This window comes from Dermochelys coriacea, chromosome 13 (assembly GCF_009764565.3).
Source record: "Dermochelys coriacea isolate rDerCor1 chromosome 13, rDerCor1.pri.v4, whole genome shotgun sequence".
NCBI lineage: Eukaryota > Metazoa > Chordata > Testudines > Dermochelyidae > Dermochelys > Dermochelys coriacea.
Genome location: NC_050080.1, coordinates 37,773,488 through 37,791,448, shown reverse-complemented (window position 1 = coordinate 37,791,448; position 17,961 = coordinate 37,773,488). Strand labels below are relative to the sequence as shown.

The following is a 17,961-nucleotide window of genomic DNA, read 5'->3' as shown; positions in this document are numbered from 1 at the left end:
TCAGATCAGAGCCTGGGCTGGATGGACCTTGGGTTAACCTAGTCTGGCAGTCCCTCTGTCCCTAAAGAAAAGCCATTCCCCAGCTCAGACACACTCACCACTGTCACGGGACCGGGATGAGGAACAGCCGCTTCGTTGTCTCTGCTGTGGCAAAGTGCCTGAGTCAGCCAAGTTTTGAATGATATTTTCACCTTTGGGTACACTGCTCACCACACTCCTGGGAGCTAACTGTCTGACGCAAATCCAGGCAAAGCCTCGCTCCAGGTGTCCTGTTCCCAGGCCCTGTCAGCAGGGGAGAGCAGGCATCCCATCGGGATTCTTCGCTCAGTGCCTGACGTTCGCTACCCAGGGCTGCGTGGCTGCTAGCTACACAAAGATCCTATTAACGTGCCTCTGGCAGCTTCCAGAGCTTTACTGGGATGAGTCTTCATGGAGCATGATCTCGTGGTGAAAACCCGGCAGGGCATCGCTCAAACAGGCCAGGCACTGTGGGGAGAATCCCAGGGCTCAGATCACAGGGGGCTCTGAGTTGGGACTGCAGGGCAGCAGCCAAGCTAAGGCTGGGGGAAGCCCATTGCTAGAGTAACAGTGGGTAACCCCTGCTAGTGTAAATCCGCCAGAGCTCCATTGGTGTCAATGTGGCCAGACCCCCATCAGCACCTCTGGAGTCATAGCAGCACCTCTGAACCAGGGCAGCCGCAGAGCTGGCCGATGAGAGCACCCGAGATAAATGGCTCTTGCCACATTCACTTTATGGGGTCTGGGAAGGAATTTCCCGCCAGGCAGTGACGGTGGGGTTTTCTGGCCTTCCTTTGCCATGTGTGTGGGGGGAGGATGTGGGGGTTGCAATCACTTGCCAGGGTCACCTGGATATGTCTCACTAAATCAAACCCCCATCAGTGCAGGGACCCTCCACCCCAGGAAATGGTGCACCTCAGTCACTCCTGTTTTCTGCCTGTGGATGTAATGTCTTGGTCTAATTTCATTTAGTGGGAGGATGCTGGGTGGGGTTGGTGGCCTGCGAGATACAGATGGGCAGACTGGCTGTGCTGATGGTCCCATCTGGCCAGAAACTCGATGGCATTTTACAACAATTCCAGAAGCCTCCATTTTATGTCCCCCTCTGCCTGGACCGCATGTTCCTGGGGGGTTTTATAGGGGCATGTGTGTGTGTGAGAGAGAGAGAGAGAGAGTTTCCTTTCAGTTTCAGTGTTTCCCCATTAACTCCAATGGGCCCCTGTGATAAATAAGGGGGAGTAGCACCCTTGTGTAACTCTCCAACCAGTCCGTTAGCTATAAAATCCTTCTTAGTAGCTGTTCTCCAATTGCCTTACCTGTAAAGGGTTAAAAAGTACACTTAAAATAAGTTGGCACCTGACCAGGGGACCAATAGGGAAGCTGTACCCTTTCAAATTGGGAAAAACTTCTGGGTGTTGGGGTCTTTTGTCTCTTGGGCAGAAGCAGACAAGGCAGCAACATGCCATAAGGTTTGGGCCAGGTATAAAAATCATCAGCATCATACCTAGAAACTACTCATTTGAAACCCCAAATATGCAAGTAGATCAGGAATGTCTAGTTAGATGTGATTAGATTTAATTCTTCATTTTGGGCTTGTGGATTCCTCTGTGCTAATCCCAGGTGCTTTTTTTGTTGTGTTTGCTTGTTACCTTTAAGCTGGACCCCAAGAAAGTCATTTTTTGGAGTTCAATCCCTAACAGCTGAGTTTTAAGATGTGTTTTTTTTCTTTTTTCAATAAAATTTACCTTTTTTAAGAACACGATTAGATTTCTGTGTTTTAGGAGGTAAAGAGGCTGTGCATACATTAATCAGCTGATACAACAGCTGAGCTTCCCCTTTTTGTTTTCTTTCTCAGCTGTCCCCAGGGAGGGGTGGAAAAGCTGAGGGGCCTCAGGAAAAAAAAAACATCCCAAGGGAGGTTTTTTCTGGATTGGTATAGCCAATTGATAGTCACTGGTGCAGCGCCTCCTGCTGGTTGCCTCAGGAATTAGCTCTATTACAGTATGGAGCGCCCCTGCTGGCCGGGTCTCTCCTGCCTCAAGGCCTCCCCCCCCCCCCCCATGTCCCTCCCAGACCCCAGTGCCCCTTACCTCAGGGTTCTGTCCCCAGCAGTACCCCCACACACTGGGTCTCCCCTCCCAGGGGAACCCCCAACCCTCTCTACCCACCTTGCCTCAGTGGCTACTGCCAGTCATCATCTAGCCCCCTCTCACTGGGGCAGACTGCCACCTGCAATGGCCACCCATCACTTGCAAAGGGGTTGGACCAGCTGCCTCTACCTATCCCCAGGCTGCCTCTCTGGAGTCCTAGTACCTCCTTAGGCCTTTACCAGGACCTCAGCCTGGGGAGTTGCCAGGCTGGAGGTCCCCAGCTCCTCTTGCCTTTCCCCAGCACTGCTCAGCCTCAGGTACCCTCTGCTCCCAGGCAGTCAGACCCTTCTCCCTCCAAGGCTGGAGAGCAACTCCCTACCATCTGGCCCAGCAGGTCTTTTATAGGGCCCAGCCTGGCCCTGATTGGCTGCCTCCCAGCCTCTCCTTCTTGGCTCTCAGCCCCAGCCCTCTCCCAAGGCTGGACTTTAACCCCTTCAGGGCCAGAGCAGGGTGACCATCCTGCTACAATTGGCAAAAGGCAGTGTTTTCATTTGGGTGGTGGCAGCATTACTAGCCTGGAGTGGCAAATACTAATGTTTGGAGTCCTTGCAGGCTCCAAAGTGCCAGAATGGGGAATCAGCCTTGACAGCCCCTAGCTGGCTTTGTGTTGTGTACACCACAGGCTTGGGAGGACCCCTCCCCGCCGCTCCCTGCTGGGTGGAGTTGGGATTTGTAGTACCAGTCATGAGCATAAGACAGAGTTTCATAACCACAGTCTGTGTTCATACCTCAGCTTGACCATCGAGTTCAGACCACTACAAGCTTTCATACAAGACCCTACCTGTATACGTTTTTGCACAATGTCATTGTATGCAATCAGTTGATTCGATTGCCTATTTTGGGGGTTAAGATCCCCTGTCATCCCGTTAGGTGTCTGGACCCTCCAGTCCCCTCCCCACTCCACTCTTACCCTTAGACCCACTTCCCTTCAGACTCTAGGGATAGATTACAGGAGGATTCACAGCTGCTGCCCCCCAATCTAACCTGGTAAACCCCACTACCTTCTCACAGCATCAAGTACAGCTAGGGTTGCCAACCCTCCTGGTGTGGCCGGGTGTCTCCTGGAATCGGGCTCTATCTCCCCAAGGCGACTAAAGCCAATCCAGGAGATTTTAGGCCACTAAAAGTCCGGTGGCATATAGGAGCTAAGGCAGGCTCCCTGTCTGCCCTGGCTCTGTGTGGCTCCTGGAAGTGGCAGCATGTCTGGCTCCTAGGTGCAGGGGTGGCCAAGGCCAGGGGTTCTCTGCATGGTGCTCCTACACCCTACCCCAAGCGCCAACTCCTCTGCTCTCATTGGCTGGAAACAGGGAACTGCAGCCAATGGGAGCTGTGGGGGCAGGGCCTGCAGGCATGGACAGTGTGTAGAGCTGGCCCCCCTGCCCAGCAGCCACAGGGATGTGCTGTTCACTTCTGGGTCATGCAGAGCCAGGGCAGTCAGGGAGCCTGCCTTAACTCCTCTGCGCTGCTGACCAGGAGCTACCAAAGGTAAGCACTGCCTTGAGCCTGCACCCCTCAACCTCCTGTGCTCCAACCCTCTGCCCCAGCCCCGAGCCCCCTCCTGCACCCCTAACTCCATATCCCTGGCCTCACCACAGAGCCTGTACCCCCAGCCAAAGCCTGCACCTCCCCTGAACCCCAACCCCCTGCCCCAGCCCAGACCCCCCCACACACACCTAACCCCTCGACCCCCTCCAGCCCAGAGTCCACACCCCAACCCTCTGCCCCAACCTGGTGAAAGTGAGTGAAGATTGGGGAGAATGAGCAATGGACTTTCAGCTGTTCCTACTCCAAGCCACTGACCCCAGCTCCCCCACAGAACAGAGGCAGAACAGGGGAGGCCTGACTTCTGTCTCCAAGTCCCTCTCTCCCTGGCCAGTTCTCAGGAAGCTCCTGTTAGAAGCAGGATAATCATAGCTCAGGGCCCCGGCAGTTTCCTGCCCCCCAGTCTCATCAGGGCATCCTTCATCTCCTTGTTCCTCAGCGTGTAGATGAGGGGGTTCAGGAGCGGGGTCAACGTGGTGTAGAATACAACCACCACACCATCCAGTGGGTGCCAGGATCCTCGCCTCAGGTAGATGAATAACCCAGGCACATAGTAGATCACCATCATGGCGACATGAGCCATGCAGGTGGAGAAGGCCCAGCGCCTGCCCTCGGCCGAGTGGATCCTCAGGATCACCGAGATGATGTAGACATAGGATGTCAGGATCAGCAGGAAGCATGTTAAGGCCAGGAAACCGATGTCCACAAATGTCACCAGTTCGTTGAGCACCGTGTCCCCGCAGGCCAGCTTTAGAACAGCTGGGATATCACAGAAGATGTATCCCACCCTGTTCCCTTGGCCATAGGGCAGCTGGAAGTTGAGTGCAGTCTGTATGGTGGAGTGCAGGGAGCCTCCTAACCAGGTCACTACTGCCAGGCACAAGCAGACTTTGTGGTTCATAATGACATTGTACTGCAGTGGCTTGCAAATGGCCAGGAAGCAGTCATAGGCCATGACGGTATAGAGGAAGCACTCGGTACAGCCAAGGAAGTGGAAGAAGAAGAGCTGGGCCACACAGCCCTGGAAGGAGATGGCCCCGCCACCCAGCAGGAAGCTGGCCACCACCTTGGGTACCACCACTGAGGAGACCATCATGTCCAGGAAGGACAAATGGCAGAGGAACCAGTACATGGGCTTGTGCAGCTGGTGCTCCCAGGCCACTGCCAGCAATATGAGCAGGTTCCCACAGAGCATCAACAAGTAGATGAGGAGGAAGAGGAACAAGGGAACCCACAGCTCTGGGGGGAATGGAAGCCCCACCAGGATGAAATGCGTCAGCTGGGATTGGTTCCCACACTCCATTCACTTGGTCTGTGTCCCTGAAGGTGAACCCGGGTGTTAATGATTAATGAGCAGAGAAGCAGTGGATGATTTTTGCAGGGACATTTGGGACAAGATTCACTCCTGTTCCAGGGGAAGAATCAAGCCCAAAAGTCCTGACTCTCAGCCTCTCCCCCTCTGCTCTATCCCACTAGATCCTGCTCAACTCCAAGAGCTGGGACCTGAACTCAGGAGTCCTGGCAACCAAATGCCCTTGCTCTAACCCCGTGGACTCCACTTACCTCCCAGAGCTGGAAATATAACCCAGGAGACCTGACTCACATCCCCTCCTCACCCCTTATATCTCGCTCACCACCCAGAGCTGTGAAAATAATCCAGAAGCCCCACCCCACCCCCAATCTTACCCACTGGACCCCATTCCCTTCCCAGGGCTGGGGTTACAACCCTACAACCCAGGAGTCCTGCTCCTAGTGTCCCCTCCTCATCTTCTAACCCCCTGCAGCCCACACTTGACAAAAGGAAGTCCTTCTAAAGCCCCCATCTGAGGACTTTGGTGTCTAGTCCTCATGCTGGCTCCACTGCGCAGGTGTGGATTTCAACCGGGGTGCTCCACAGATCAGAAGGGGATAAAACTTCCCACTTTGGGGTCAAACTCAACTTCTAAGTGACCTGGGATAGGAAAAAAAAGCTCTGGAAAGTCAATACTGGAACTGCCCCCTGCAGAGGTTTTTGCTCTTCCCCTGATGTTGCCAGTTCAGGCCACCATCAAGGAGCGAGTGGCTGTTCTGTGGCATGAAGGACTCACTTGCCATGGGAAATGGGAATTTTCACCAGCTAGGGACCTGGCCCCATAGTGAGGAAGAGCAGCAGAGAGAGAGACTGAAACAGGTGACAGACCCGTCCTGCAGCTGCCCCTCTGGATACAGTTACCTGGAGTGTGTTCCAGCTGGGGTGCGTGGCTTGGTCTTCAAGCAGCTCCCATTTGCTGTCTTCCTTGCTCTGAGATCTCCCTTAAATCTCCCCAATCAAACATTTCACACAGGAGCTGGCTTTGGCTCCAGTGTGATGCCAGCCCCAAACAGGCAGGGACTCGCAGTAAATGTCCCCTATGGGAGATCATTCCAGAGTTGCTAGCTGCAGAGTTTGTGAACTTGCCTTTCATGATGGGAGACTGAGCTAGGTGGGTCCCACGGCTGATCGTCTCTGGCAGTTTCTCCATTTCTATGCATCGTTGCTCCACTCTGTTTAATTTTGCCCTCAGCTCTGGTGTGTCCTTTCTCTCTGCAGCTTCTTTTAACCTGGCGTCCCTCCTGCACTTGTCTCTGTGCTCTTGCCTCTTCCCCCTCGTGTATTTCTCTCCCCCCAGTGCCACTCATATTAAATTGTCGACATTTGCTGTATTTTCAAGCAAGTAATGAGGTCCCCCATCGGCAAACCCCAATGGTCATCATTAGAAATGGCGTTTGGGGCAAAAATGGAGGCGACAGAGCATTGACTTAGCTGTTAAAGGAGACCATGGATCTTAAAAGAATGGCCCCGTGTGGGACTGCAGGGTGTGGGGTACGGCTCAGTAGGGGGTGCTCTCCCCTCCCAATAAGTGCTGACCCCCATGCTCCAGAATGGCACTAGGGGGCGCTTTGTTTCATGCAATGGGATGAGGGAGATCAGCAGGGGTTGTTCTCCCCTGCAAGTCCGTTCTGAACCGAAGATGGCATTACGGGGTGCTGTGTTGCAGGAACCAGGGTGGTGAGTCTGTTGTGGGGTGCTCTCCTCTCTGAATTAGCACTGACTGCAATACTCCAATATGATGCCAGGGGGTGCTGTTCTTCAGAGAAGTGGGGGAGGGCACTCAGTACAGGGAGCTGTCCACTAGCAGTCAGTGCTGCACCCAATGCCCTGTTGCATTGCTATGGGGAGCTGTGCTGCAGAGAGTGGGCAGGGCCTCAGTATTGCAGGGATCCTCTCACATACACACCCCCCTAATATCCCCTTCCCTACTACACTCCACATTCTCCTACACAAATACACACCTGTTCCACCCCCCTCCTGCACCCCACATTCACCTGTACACACATACATCAGTTTCCCCTCCCTCCTCCACCCCACGTTCACACCCACCCACCAGTTCCTTCCCACCTGCACCCCACATTCCTCTCCACACACACACCAGTTCCACTTCTTCTTGCATTTCTCTTTTTTCTGTCTACACATGCACAGTGTTTCCTTTCCCTCTTGTCCCTGTCCCCCCACAATCTAGGTTTCCACTTCCTTTCCTCTGAGTTCCCTCTCTCTCTCTCTCTCTCTGTATATATATATACATATATATATATTATATATATATAATGGTAATTTTGGCTATTTTTCATAACTGCCGTTTTATCTGCCAGCATATAAAATCTCCTTTAGAAGCACTCACAAAGAATTTCCATCTTTCAAAATGGTGTCACACCCCTTAGCTCTCAAGGGAGGTGAAAAAACAGCTTCTCTCAGATGAGCTGCCCTTTTCCAAAATGGCCACTCCTCCCCCCTTGTTTCCAGCAAGAATGAAACCAGCAACCACCACTTATAAAGCTTTTATGGGCAGCCCAGGGAATTACAGACCAGTCAGCTTAACTTCTGTACCAGGAAAGATAATGGAGGAAATAATTAAGGAATCAATTTGCAAACATCTAGAAGATAATAAGGTGATAAGTAATAGTCCGCTTGGATTTGTCAAGAACAAATCATGTCAAACCAACCTGATAGCTTTCTTTGACAGGGTAGCAAGCCTTGTGGATGGGGGGAAGTGGTGCCTATGGTATACTTAGACTTTAGTAAGGCTTTTGATACAGGCTTGCATGACCTTCTCATGGGCCAGGGTTTTTTACAAATGGACAGCGACATTTGCACCTGCAAAAGATGCTCATGCGGGAGACAAAACGGCTGGCTGTGTTACAAGAGTGCTCTGTAAATGGAGCATCTCTGTCTGTATGTGGATGTTTGCATTGTTGTAGCTGCATACCTCTCCCAGACCTGGAAATGAGCTCTGGGTAGCTAGACAGCTTGTCTCTTTTTTTCACCAACAGAAGTTGGTCCAACAAAAGATATTCCCTCCCCTGCCTTGTCTCTCTGCATGTCAATTGTGTGTTATCAGACAAAGTGCAGGTAGATGGCACTCAAGGACACATAGCATCGCTCCTGGTCTTTGTAGGACCAATCGAACTCACTGTTACCCTGTGTAAATGGTTTACTGTGGGCTAGCTGTGACTCAGGAGGCCAAGACTCACTTCCCAGTTTGCCTGTAGGCTCTGTGGGTGATCACTGGGAACTTCAAAGGGGCCTAAGGGAGTCATGAACCATGCCGGGATGTACCAAGTCTTCATGGCCTCCTGCTAGGTCCTCAATTCCTGCCTAGAAAAGCTGCACAGAAGCAGCCAATCCCAGCCCATGGACTCAGATAAAGGGAGCAGCAGGGCCTTTGTGGGTCAGTTCCCAGCTGGGATCAGAGGGTCGAGGATCATAGAATCATAGAATATCAGGGTTGGAAGGGACCCCAGAAGGTCATCTAGTCCAACCCCCTGCTCAAAGCAGGACCAAGTCCCAGTTAAATCATCCTAGCCAGGGCTTTGTCAAGCCTGACCTTAAAAACCTCTAAGGAAGGAGATTCTACCACCTCCCTAGGTAACGCATTCCAGTGTTTCACCACCCTCTTAGTGAAAAAGTTTTTCCTAATATCCAATCTAAACCTCCCCCATTGCAACTTGAGACCATTACTCCTCGTTCTGTCTTCTGCTACCATTGAGAACAGTCTAGAGCCATCCTCTTTGAAACCCCCTTTCAGGTAGTTGAAAGCAGCTATCAAATCCCCCCTCATTCTTCTCTTCTGCAGACTAAACAATCCCAGCTCCCTCAGCCTCTCCTCATAAGTCATGTGCTCTAGACCCCTAATCATTTTTGTTGCCCTTCGCTGTACTCTTTCCAATTTATCCACATCCTTCTTGTAGTGTGGGGCCCAAAACTGGACACAGTACTCCAGATGAGGCCTCACCAGTGTCGAATAGAGGGGAATGATCACGTCCCTCGATCTGCTCGCTATGCCCCTACTTATACATCCCAAAATGCCATTGGCCTTCTTGGCAACAAGGGCACACTGCTGACTCATATCCAGCTTCTCGTCCACTGTCACCCCTAGGTCCTTTTCCGCAGAACTGCTGCCGAGCCATTCGGTCCCTAGTCTGTAGCGGTGCATTGGATTCTTCCATCCTAAGTGCAGGACCCTGCACTTATCCTTATTGAACCTCATTAGATTTCTTTTGGCCCAATCCTCCAATTTGTCTAGGTCCTTCTGTATCCTATCCCTCCCCTCCAGCGTATCTACCACTCCTCCCAGTTTAGTATCATCCGCAAATTTGCTGAGAGTGCAATCCACACCATCCTCCAGATCATTTATGAAGATATTGAACAAAACGGGCCCCAGGACCGACCCCTGGGGCACTCCACTTGACACCGGCTGCCAACTAGACATGGAGCCATTGATCACTACCCGTTGAGCCCGACAATCTAGCCAGCTTTCTACCCACCTTATAGTGCATTCATCCGGCCCATACTTCCTTAACTTGCTGACAAGAATGCTGTGGGGACCGTGTCAAAAGCTTTGCTAAAGTCAAGAAACAATACATCCACTGCTTTCCCTTCATCCACAGAACCAGTAATCTCATCATAAAAGGCGATTAGATTAGTCAGGCATGACCTTCCCTTGGTGAATCCATGCTGACTGTTCCTGATCACTTTCCTCTCCTCTAAGTGCTTCAGGATTGATTCTTTGAGGACCTGCTCCATGATTTTTCCAGGGACTGAGGTGAGGCTGACTGGCCTGTAGTTCCCAGGATCCTCCTTCTTCCCTTTTTTAAAGATGGGCACTACATTAGCCTTTTTCCAGTCATCCGGGACTTCCCCCGTTCGCCACGAGTTTTCAAAGATAATGGCCAAGGGCTCTGCAATCACAGCCGCCAATTCCTTCAGCACTCTCGGATGCAATTCGTCCGGCCCCATGGACTTGTGCACGTCCAGCTTTTCTAAATAGTCCCTAACCACCTCTATCTCTACAGAGGGCTGGCCATCTCTTCCCCATTTTGTGATGCCCAGCACAGCAGTCTGGGAGCTGACCTTGTTAGTGAAAACAGAGGCAAAAAAAGCATTGAGTACATTAGCTTTTTCCACATCCTCTGTCACTAGCTTGCCTCCCTCATTCAGTAAGGGGCCCACACTTTCCTTGGCTTCTTCTTGTTGCCAACATACCTGAAGAAACCCTTCTTGTTACTCTTGACATCTCTTGCTAGCTGCAGCTCCAGGTGCGATTTGGCCCTCCTGATATCTTTCCTACATGCCCGAGCAATATTTTTATACTCTTCCCTGGTCATATGTCCAACCTTCCACTTCTTGTAAGCTTCTTTTTTATGTTTAAGATCCGCTAGGATTTCACCATTAAGCCAAGCTGGTCGCCTGCCATATTTACTATTCTTTCGACTCATCGGGATGGTTTGTCCCTGTAACCTCAACAGGGATTCCTTGAAATACAGCCAGCTCTCCTGGACTCCCTTCCCTTTCATGTTAGTCCCCCAGGGGATCCTGGCCATCTGTTCCCTGAGGGAGTCAAAGTCTGCTTTCCTGAAGTCCAGGGTCCGTATCCTGCTGCTTACCTTTCTTCCCTGCGTCAGGATCCTGAACTCAACCAACTCATGGTCACTGCCTCCCAGATTCCCATCCACTTTTGCTTCCCCCACTAATTCTACCCGGTTTGTGAGCAGCAGGTCAAGAAAAGCGCTCCCCCTAGTTGGCTCCCCTAGCACTTGCACCAGGAAATTGTCCCCTACGCTTTCCAAAAACTTCCTGGATTGTCTATGCACCGCTGTATTGCTCTCCCAGCAGATATCAGGAAAATTAAAGTCACCCATGAGAATCAGGGCATGCGATCTAGTAGCTTCCGTGAGTTGCCGGAAGAAAGCCTCATCCACCTCATCCCCCTGGTCCGGTGGTCTATAGCAGACTCCCACCATGACATCACTCTTGTTGCACACACTTCTAAACTTAATCCAGAGACACTCAGGTTTTTCCACAGTTTCGTACCGGAGCTCTGAGCAGTCATACTGCTCCCTTACATACAGTGCTACTCCCCCACCTTTTCTGCCCTGCCTGTCCTTCCTGAACAGTTTATAACCATCCATGACTGTACTCCAGTCATGTGAGTTATCCCACCAAGTCTCTGTTATTCCAATCACGTCATAATTCCTTGACATCACCAGGACCTCCAGTTCTCCCTGCTTGTTTCCAAGGCTTTGTGCATTTGTATATAAGCACTTGAGATAACCTGTTGATCGCCCCTCATTCCCAGTATGAGGCAGGAGCCCTCCCCTCACAGACATTCCTGCCTGTGCTTCCTCCCGGTATCCCGCTTTCCCACTTACCTCAGGGCTTTGGTCTCCTTCCCCCGGTGAACCTAGTTTAAAGCCCTCCTCACTAGGTTAGCCAGCCTGCTGGCAAAGATGTTCTTCCCTCTCTTCGTAAGATGGAGCCCGTCTCTGCCCAGCACTCCTCCTTCATGGAACACCATCCCATGGTCAAAGAATCCAAAGCCTTCTCTCCGACACCACCTGCGTAGCCATTCGTTGACCTCCACGATTCGACGGTCCCTACCCAGGCCTTTTCCTTCCACGGGGAGGATGGACGAGAACACCACTTGCGCCTCCAACTCCTTTATCCTTCTTCCCAGAGCCACGTAGTCCGCAGTGATCCGCTCAAGGTCATTCTTGGCAGTATCATTGGTGCCCACGGATGGGGGCTCTGCTCTGGTTGCATTTGCTGGCCCTGCGAGTGAGAAGACCTGAGAACTGTAATACGAAGGTAACAAATGGAGGGGAAGGGAGCAGGCGAGAAGAGGCCCTGGGAAGCAGCTGCCACTAATTAAAGGGAGCAGTACATGGTGGCTGGGAACAGCGTCCCTGGGCTGGAACCCGGCGTGGTGGGTTCCTCCACTGGCCACTGACAAAGGGGCCTAAGCCCCAACATTGGACAAGTCTCTTTTAGAAGACTGAGCCAAGGGTGGGATTTAAAAGGCCCAGCATCCGGGCTGAAGCCCAGGGTGAAGGCAGACGGTTTGATGGACTCTTTGCTACTCTGGAGCAGGTCTGTTTTTCAACTGTGTGACTTGGCTGGAGGGCTGAGCCACTGAAGACCTGGCAAGAGGGTTGGCCAGCTGGGAGTGTGAGGAAGGAAGGGTCATGAGCGGAAAAAAGATTGCAGTACCACACCTAGCTTCTAGGAGGTGGGTGGCCCCAATCCTAGGAGCCCAGGTCAAACTTAATGTCTCTGGTGCTCACCCTGTGAAATGGGGACAATAACCCTTCCCTGCCTCACAGCTGTGAGGATAGATTCCCTGGTGTAAGTGAATTGGGGGGTGGAGAGGGGGGATCATAAAGGAACCAGTGAGATGCATGCCCTCAAAGTCTCCAGACTCCAGCCCTAGGTGGCCTTAGCTCAGCCAGATGCCAGGAAGAAGGACCTTTGAAACAGGAGATCTGGATGAAAATTTTCTGGGGAAATGTTCTTGACTTTTTTGTTGGAAAATGCCAATTCAGCAAAATGAAAACTGCTCGCAAAGTAGTTTTGTATTCAGTAGAACACCCAACTCAAAACATTTTTGGCTAGAAAAGTTTCAGAGATAGTCAAAACCTCCTGTCAAACCAGAAAGTTTGGGGGTTTTAACTTCATTTTGAAATTGCAGAAAATATACACTAAAAATGTTTAAATGGGAAAAAAGGCTAACATAGAAATAAAACATTGTGAAATTATCTAAAAACAATTTTTTTGATTCACCCAAACTGATTTTTTTTTTTTAGATTTTAGATTTTTAACTCACAAACTTTTTGACTTTTCATCCCGATTCATAAAAGGAACAATTTCAAAATGCCAAAAACTTCCATGGAATGGGAAAACCATCTGCTGCCCAGGCCTGTTTTGAAAGCAGACCTGCTCTCGTATAGTCTGAGAGCCATGCACTGAGGGGTCTACACGTTACAACCAAGAGTCAAAGTGAATTTTCACAGTGTAAGAAGACAGAGGGGCAATAACTCCCATGGTGCCTTGGCGAGTTACTCCAGCTGGGGGTAAGACCTGCTCTACATTAGAGCTGCCTCTTGTAACTGGAACGTAATTAACAAAGTTAGAATTTAGCCAGAAAATGAAGGGAAAAATATCTGCTTTGACCAAAAAGTGCCATGAGATTTCCAAACACTCCCTGCTGAGCCCCACAAGACCACTCTCTGCAGCAGAGCGCCCCTTGCTGCCATGCTGGGACATGGGGGTTGGCAATGACTCAGAGAAGACAGGGCCATCTACTGAGCCCCGCACTGTCCTTCCAGCAACACAATGCCCCCCTTGGAGCTTGCCGGGACACTGGGCTCAGCACTGACTCCAAGCAGAGCGCACATCCTAATGAGTAATCCACTCCACTCTCTGCAATACAGCACCGTCTCACACAGCCCCGGGCTCAAGACTGGCTCAGAGGGGGACGCCAGGCCTGGAATATCAGGGAGAGAAGTTTTCTGTGAGAATTGCTGCATTACATTAGACAAACACAGGACCTTCGGTGTAATGCCCATAGTGATCACCAGATGCAACCTGCCCGAGCAACCCATTCTAGCATGGCCACAGACTTTCCTCTCTGATGAAATACATGAGCTAGCTCTTTCACTTTGCCCCAAACAACGATTCTAATAAGGCCCATTGGAGTTTGCCAATGGGAGGGCATCATTATGTGCTTTAAAACATAGCCAATGTCAACAGTTTAACACTGACCTAGCTGTGCGTGACCAGGGGAGTGAAATACACCGGGGGGAAAGCGGAGAGAGAACAGAGAGGGTGCGAGGTTATAAGAAGCTGCAGAGAGAAAGGACATGTCCAAGCTGAAGAAGAAACTAAATAGAGCAGAAAAATGATTAATAGAAATAGAGAAACTGCCTGATTGGATCAGCACTGGGGCCCCTCCACCCAGGTGTCCCACAGTGCCTGGTACCAGCTGTGTCAGAGGCAGGGGCAATGACCCTGAAGTGGGCAACTCTGGGCTAATCTCCACAAGCAAGTTTCCCCTTAAGCCTTTCCAGCCTGAGGTTGGCTTCATGTGGGGGACAAGGCTACATTCTGTGTGAAGGGTTGGGTGTGGGAGATGTAGAGGGGTGAAGGCCAAGGGAGATCTCAGGGCACGGCAGGGATCAGGTGAAAATGGCTTAGCATGCTGGCCATAGCAGCCCAGCTTGGACGCATGGCCAGACGCCGTGGCCGGATGTGCGGATTCATAGACTGATAGATTAATGCCAGAGGAGACCAGCAGCAGCATCTAATCTGACCTCCTGGATACCACAGAATGTCAAGCCCAATAACTCATGCCTCACTAACACCTATTTCAACAAAGGCCATCTTGACTCGAAGATCGCAAAAGTCAGAGCGTGCCTTACTTCCCTTCAGAGTCTATTCCCACGGCTAATCACTCTCACACGTATCAATGTGAACTTTGTTTCTTATTTGAATCTGTCTCTGTTTAACTCTGGGGTTCTGTTCCTGGATGTGGAAGAAGAGTAGGGCCTAGTGGGCTGAAGCAGGGGAGCTGAGAGCCCAGACGGGAGTGGGGGGAAATAGGAGCCTATATAAGAAAAGGCCGCAAATATCGGGACTGTCTCTATAAAATTGGGACATCTGGTTACTTTACCTGGGTTCAAAGCTGGCTCGGGGAGGCCTATGGGGTTCCGTGAGGGCTGGAATTCGGCCCGTGTAGGGATGGGGAGTGTGATCTACTGGATTAGAGCAGGGCAGGCTAGATGTCAGAACATCTGGATTCTATCCCCAGAGATGGGAAGGGATTGGGATCCCCTAGATTGGTGTACAGGGGTTCAAATGTGGCTTCTGCATAGCAGAGAGTTTTAGCTCAAACACCTCTGCAAAGATCACCCATTGTTTCTCCTTGGTTAATCATTAACACCCCGCTTACACTTTCAAGGACACAGACCAAGTGAATGTAGTGTGGGAACAGATCCCAGCTGACATATTTCATCCTGGTGGAGCTCCCATATCTCCCAGAGCTGCAGGTTCCCTTTTTCCTCTACTTCCTCTTCCTTTACCTGTTGATATTGTGCGGGAACCTGCTCATCCTGCTGGCAGTGGCCCGGGAGCCCTGACTGTACAAGCCCATGTACTGATTCTTGTGCCGCTTGTCCTTCCTGGACATGACAGTCTCCTCAGTGGTGGTGCTCCAGGTGCTGGCTGGCTTCCTGCCAGGCAGTGGGACCATATCCTTCCAGGACTGCGTGGCCCAGTTCTTCCACTTCCTTGGCTGCACCAAGTGCTTCCTCTATACGGTCATGGCCTACGACTGCTTCCTGGCCATCTGCAAGCCACTGCACTACAGCGTCATTATGAACCTCAGAGCCTGGCTGTGCCTGGTAGCGGGGACCTGGCTAGGGGGTTCCCTGCACTCACTGATAGAGACTGCAGTCACCTTCCAGCTGCCCTATGGCCAGGAGAACTGGGTGAGATACATCTTCTGTGATATCCTGGCTGTGCTGAAGCCGGCCTGCGGGGACATGGTGCTCAATGAGCTGGTGACATTTGTGGACATCAGCTTCCTAACCTTCACCTGCTTCCTGCTAATCCTGATGTCCTGTGTCAACATTATCTCAGCCATCCTGTGTATCCACTCTGCCGAGGGCAGGCGCCGGGCCTTCTCCACCTGTGGGGCTCACATCACCATGGTGGTGACCTACTATGTGCCTGTGGTCTTCATCTACCTGAGGCCAGGTTCCCAGCACACTGTGGACAGGGTGGAGGCTGTATTCTACACCATGGTGACCCCACTCCTGAACCCCTTCATCTACATGCTGAGGAGCAAGGAGATGAAAGCTGCCCTGATGAGACTGGGGGAAAGCAAACTGCTGGGGCCTGAGCCATGATTGTCCTGTGTCCATCAGGAGCTGTCTGGGAACTGGACAGGGAGAGAGGGATTTAGAGATTAGCATCAGGACTCCTGGGTTCTCTCACTGGCAAGTGGGTGCTACTGATTGAACTCCAGGTTCCTGGGAGCTACTGGAGTTTATTCCAATTCTCTTGTGGGTAGAGACATCCAGATTGGCACTTGAGACTCTTGGGTTGTATTTCTGTTTCTTGGAGAGGAGTGGTGTCTGGTGGTAAGAGCAGGGAGGGTTGGGAGTCAGGACTCCTGGGTTCATTGTTTACAGCTCTGCCGCAGGCTCCTGTATGACCTTGGGCAAATCACTTGGCATCAGTTTCCCATGCGGGTCATTTCCCTACTGCCTAACACTGAGGGTTGTGAGACCAAAGTCATTACAGACTGGGAGGAGGAGGAGGAGAGGCTCCAGTTGCAGAAGCCAGAGAAAAAGCCATTCTGGCCACATTTCAAGCTCATCTAAGAAGGGATCCCGGGGCAGAATCCAAGATGTTGGACTTGCTTTAGGAACACAGCAATGGCCAAATGGCATCAGACCGTTGGGCCATCCATTCCATTAGCCCAGCCTTGGAACTGTCCAAGCTCTTCCGCTCATAAAAATAACATGACGGCATACGTCACCACATGGTCTTATCTTTGAAAACCCCACCCCTACCCCACCCCTGGTATACCACATGCACTTGATTTGTCTTGTCTCCGATTAGAACGTCCTCTCTTTAGGGCCTCTATCTCTGTGCAGCACACATGTAATCCTTGCTGGGGACCTGTAGGCATGTCGGTGTTATGAAAAATAACCTGCAATGATTCCCAACAAAGGAAGGGTCTGTGGTGAAGGCACTGGAGTGGGACTCCACATAGGCACCGACTCCATGGGTGCTCTGGGGCTGGAGCACCTACAGGGAAAAATTGGTGGGTGATGAGCATCCATCGGCAGCCCCTGTATCAGTTGTCCCCAACCCCCACCTGCTGCCGGGCCCCGCTGATCAGCAACTCTCCCTCCCTCCCTCTCTGTGCCTCCTGGCTGCTGCAGTCAGCTGTTTCGCAGCATTCGGGAGGCTCTGTGGGGGGGGAGGAGCAAGGATATGGCGTGCTCAGGGGAGGGGGTGAAGAGGCAGAGCAAGGGTGGAGCTGGGAAGAAGAGGCAGAGTGGGGTAGGGCCTTGGTGGAGTGGGGGCGGGGTCTGTGGCAGAGCCGCGGGTTGAGCACCCCCCGGCACTTTTGAAAGTCGGTGCCAGTGGGACTCCAGACAGCCTGTGTCCCTTGTAGTGTGCATGCCTTGGTTTCCCATCTATAAAACGGGACTAGTGCCACTCCCTTTAGGCTGTTTAGATCCTAAGCACTTTAGGACAAGGACTGACTCTGCAGAGTGCCTGCCACAGCGGAGGCAGATCCACAGCTGGTGTGAACCTGTCTTAGTTCCATTGGAGTCAATGGTTCAGATCTCCAATTGGTGTGAATTGAAGACAGCGGGGACCTGTCAGTTTATACCAGTAAGGGGCAGGTCATATGGCCATATCTAAATGTAGTGAGATTTCTATAACTTTCTGGCTCAGTAGAATTACTTTCCTTGGTGTTCAGTTCATTGTGTGTCGATGTAATCAATTTCTCAGTCGTAGAGGTTCACATTCCCATCTAGTGGGGTGATGTTTTCCCCTGTGCAGGTCCATTGAAAACTCAATTTTCCACCAAAGAAAAGCATCAAGGGATCATTTATTACTAGTCCTTAATAATGATGACAGTGATTGGCTTTTATATAACTCAAGATGTTCTCATCATCTGTACACCTTTTTTGAAATCTAAAAAGGTCTTGGCCTCAATATCTTGTGGCCATGAGTTTGTCAGGCTAAGTGTGCAAATATAATAAATGGTTTAGGGCTTAAGTGGTATGTAACCAGTGAGCAGACCATCTGCGCACTTTGGTGAACTTCCTATCACACTTTTACTTTAGGTTGGGAATTTCAAAGACATCTCCCAGGAGC

At 51.3% G+C, this 17,961-nt stretch overlaps 2 protein-coding genes across 2 annotated transcripts; one reads left to right on the top strand and one right to left on the bottom strand.

The window, feature by feature from the left end:
* Window positions 1-4,083: 4,083 nt before the first annotated feature.
* Window positions 4,084-5,016, bottom strand: LOC119841665 (olfactory receptor 10G6-like). Its single transcript, XM_038369208.1, has one exon. The coding sequence runs from the start codon at window positions 5,011-5,013 to the stop codon at window positions 4,084-4,086; it is 930 nt and encodes a 309-aa protein (XP_038225136.1). The 5' UTR covers window positions 5,014-5,016.
* A 6,786-nt stretch (window positions 5,017-11,802) lies between these two features.
* LOC119841664 (olfactory receptor 10G6-like) lies at window positions 11,803-15,968 on the top strand. Its single transcript, XM_038369207.1, is given in 2 exon segments — window positions 11,803-11,871; window positions 15,042-15,968. Coding segments are annotated over 2 exon segments (996 nt in total).
* The last annotated feature ends 1,993 nt before the right edge of the window (window positions 15,969-17,961 follow it).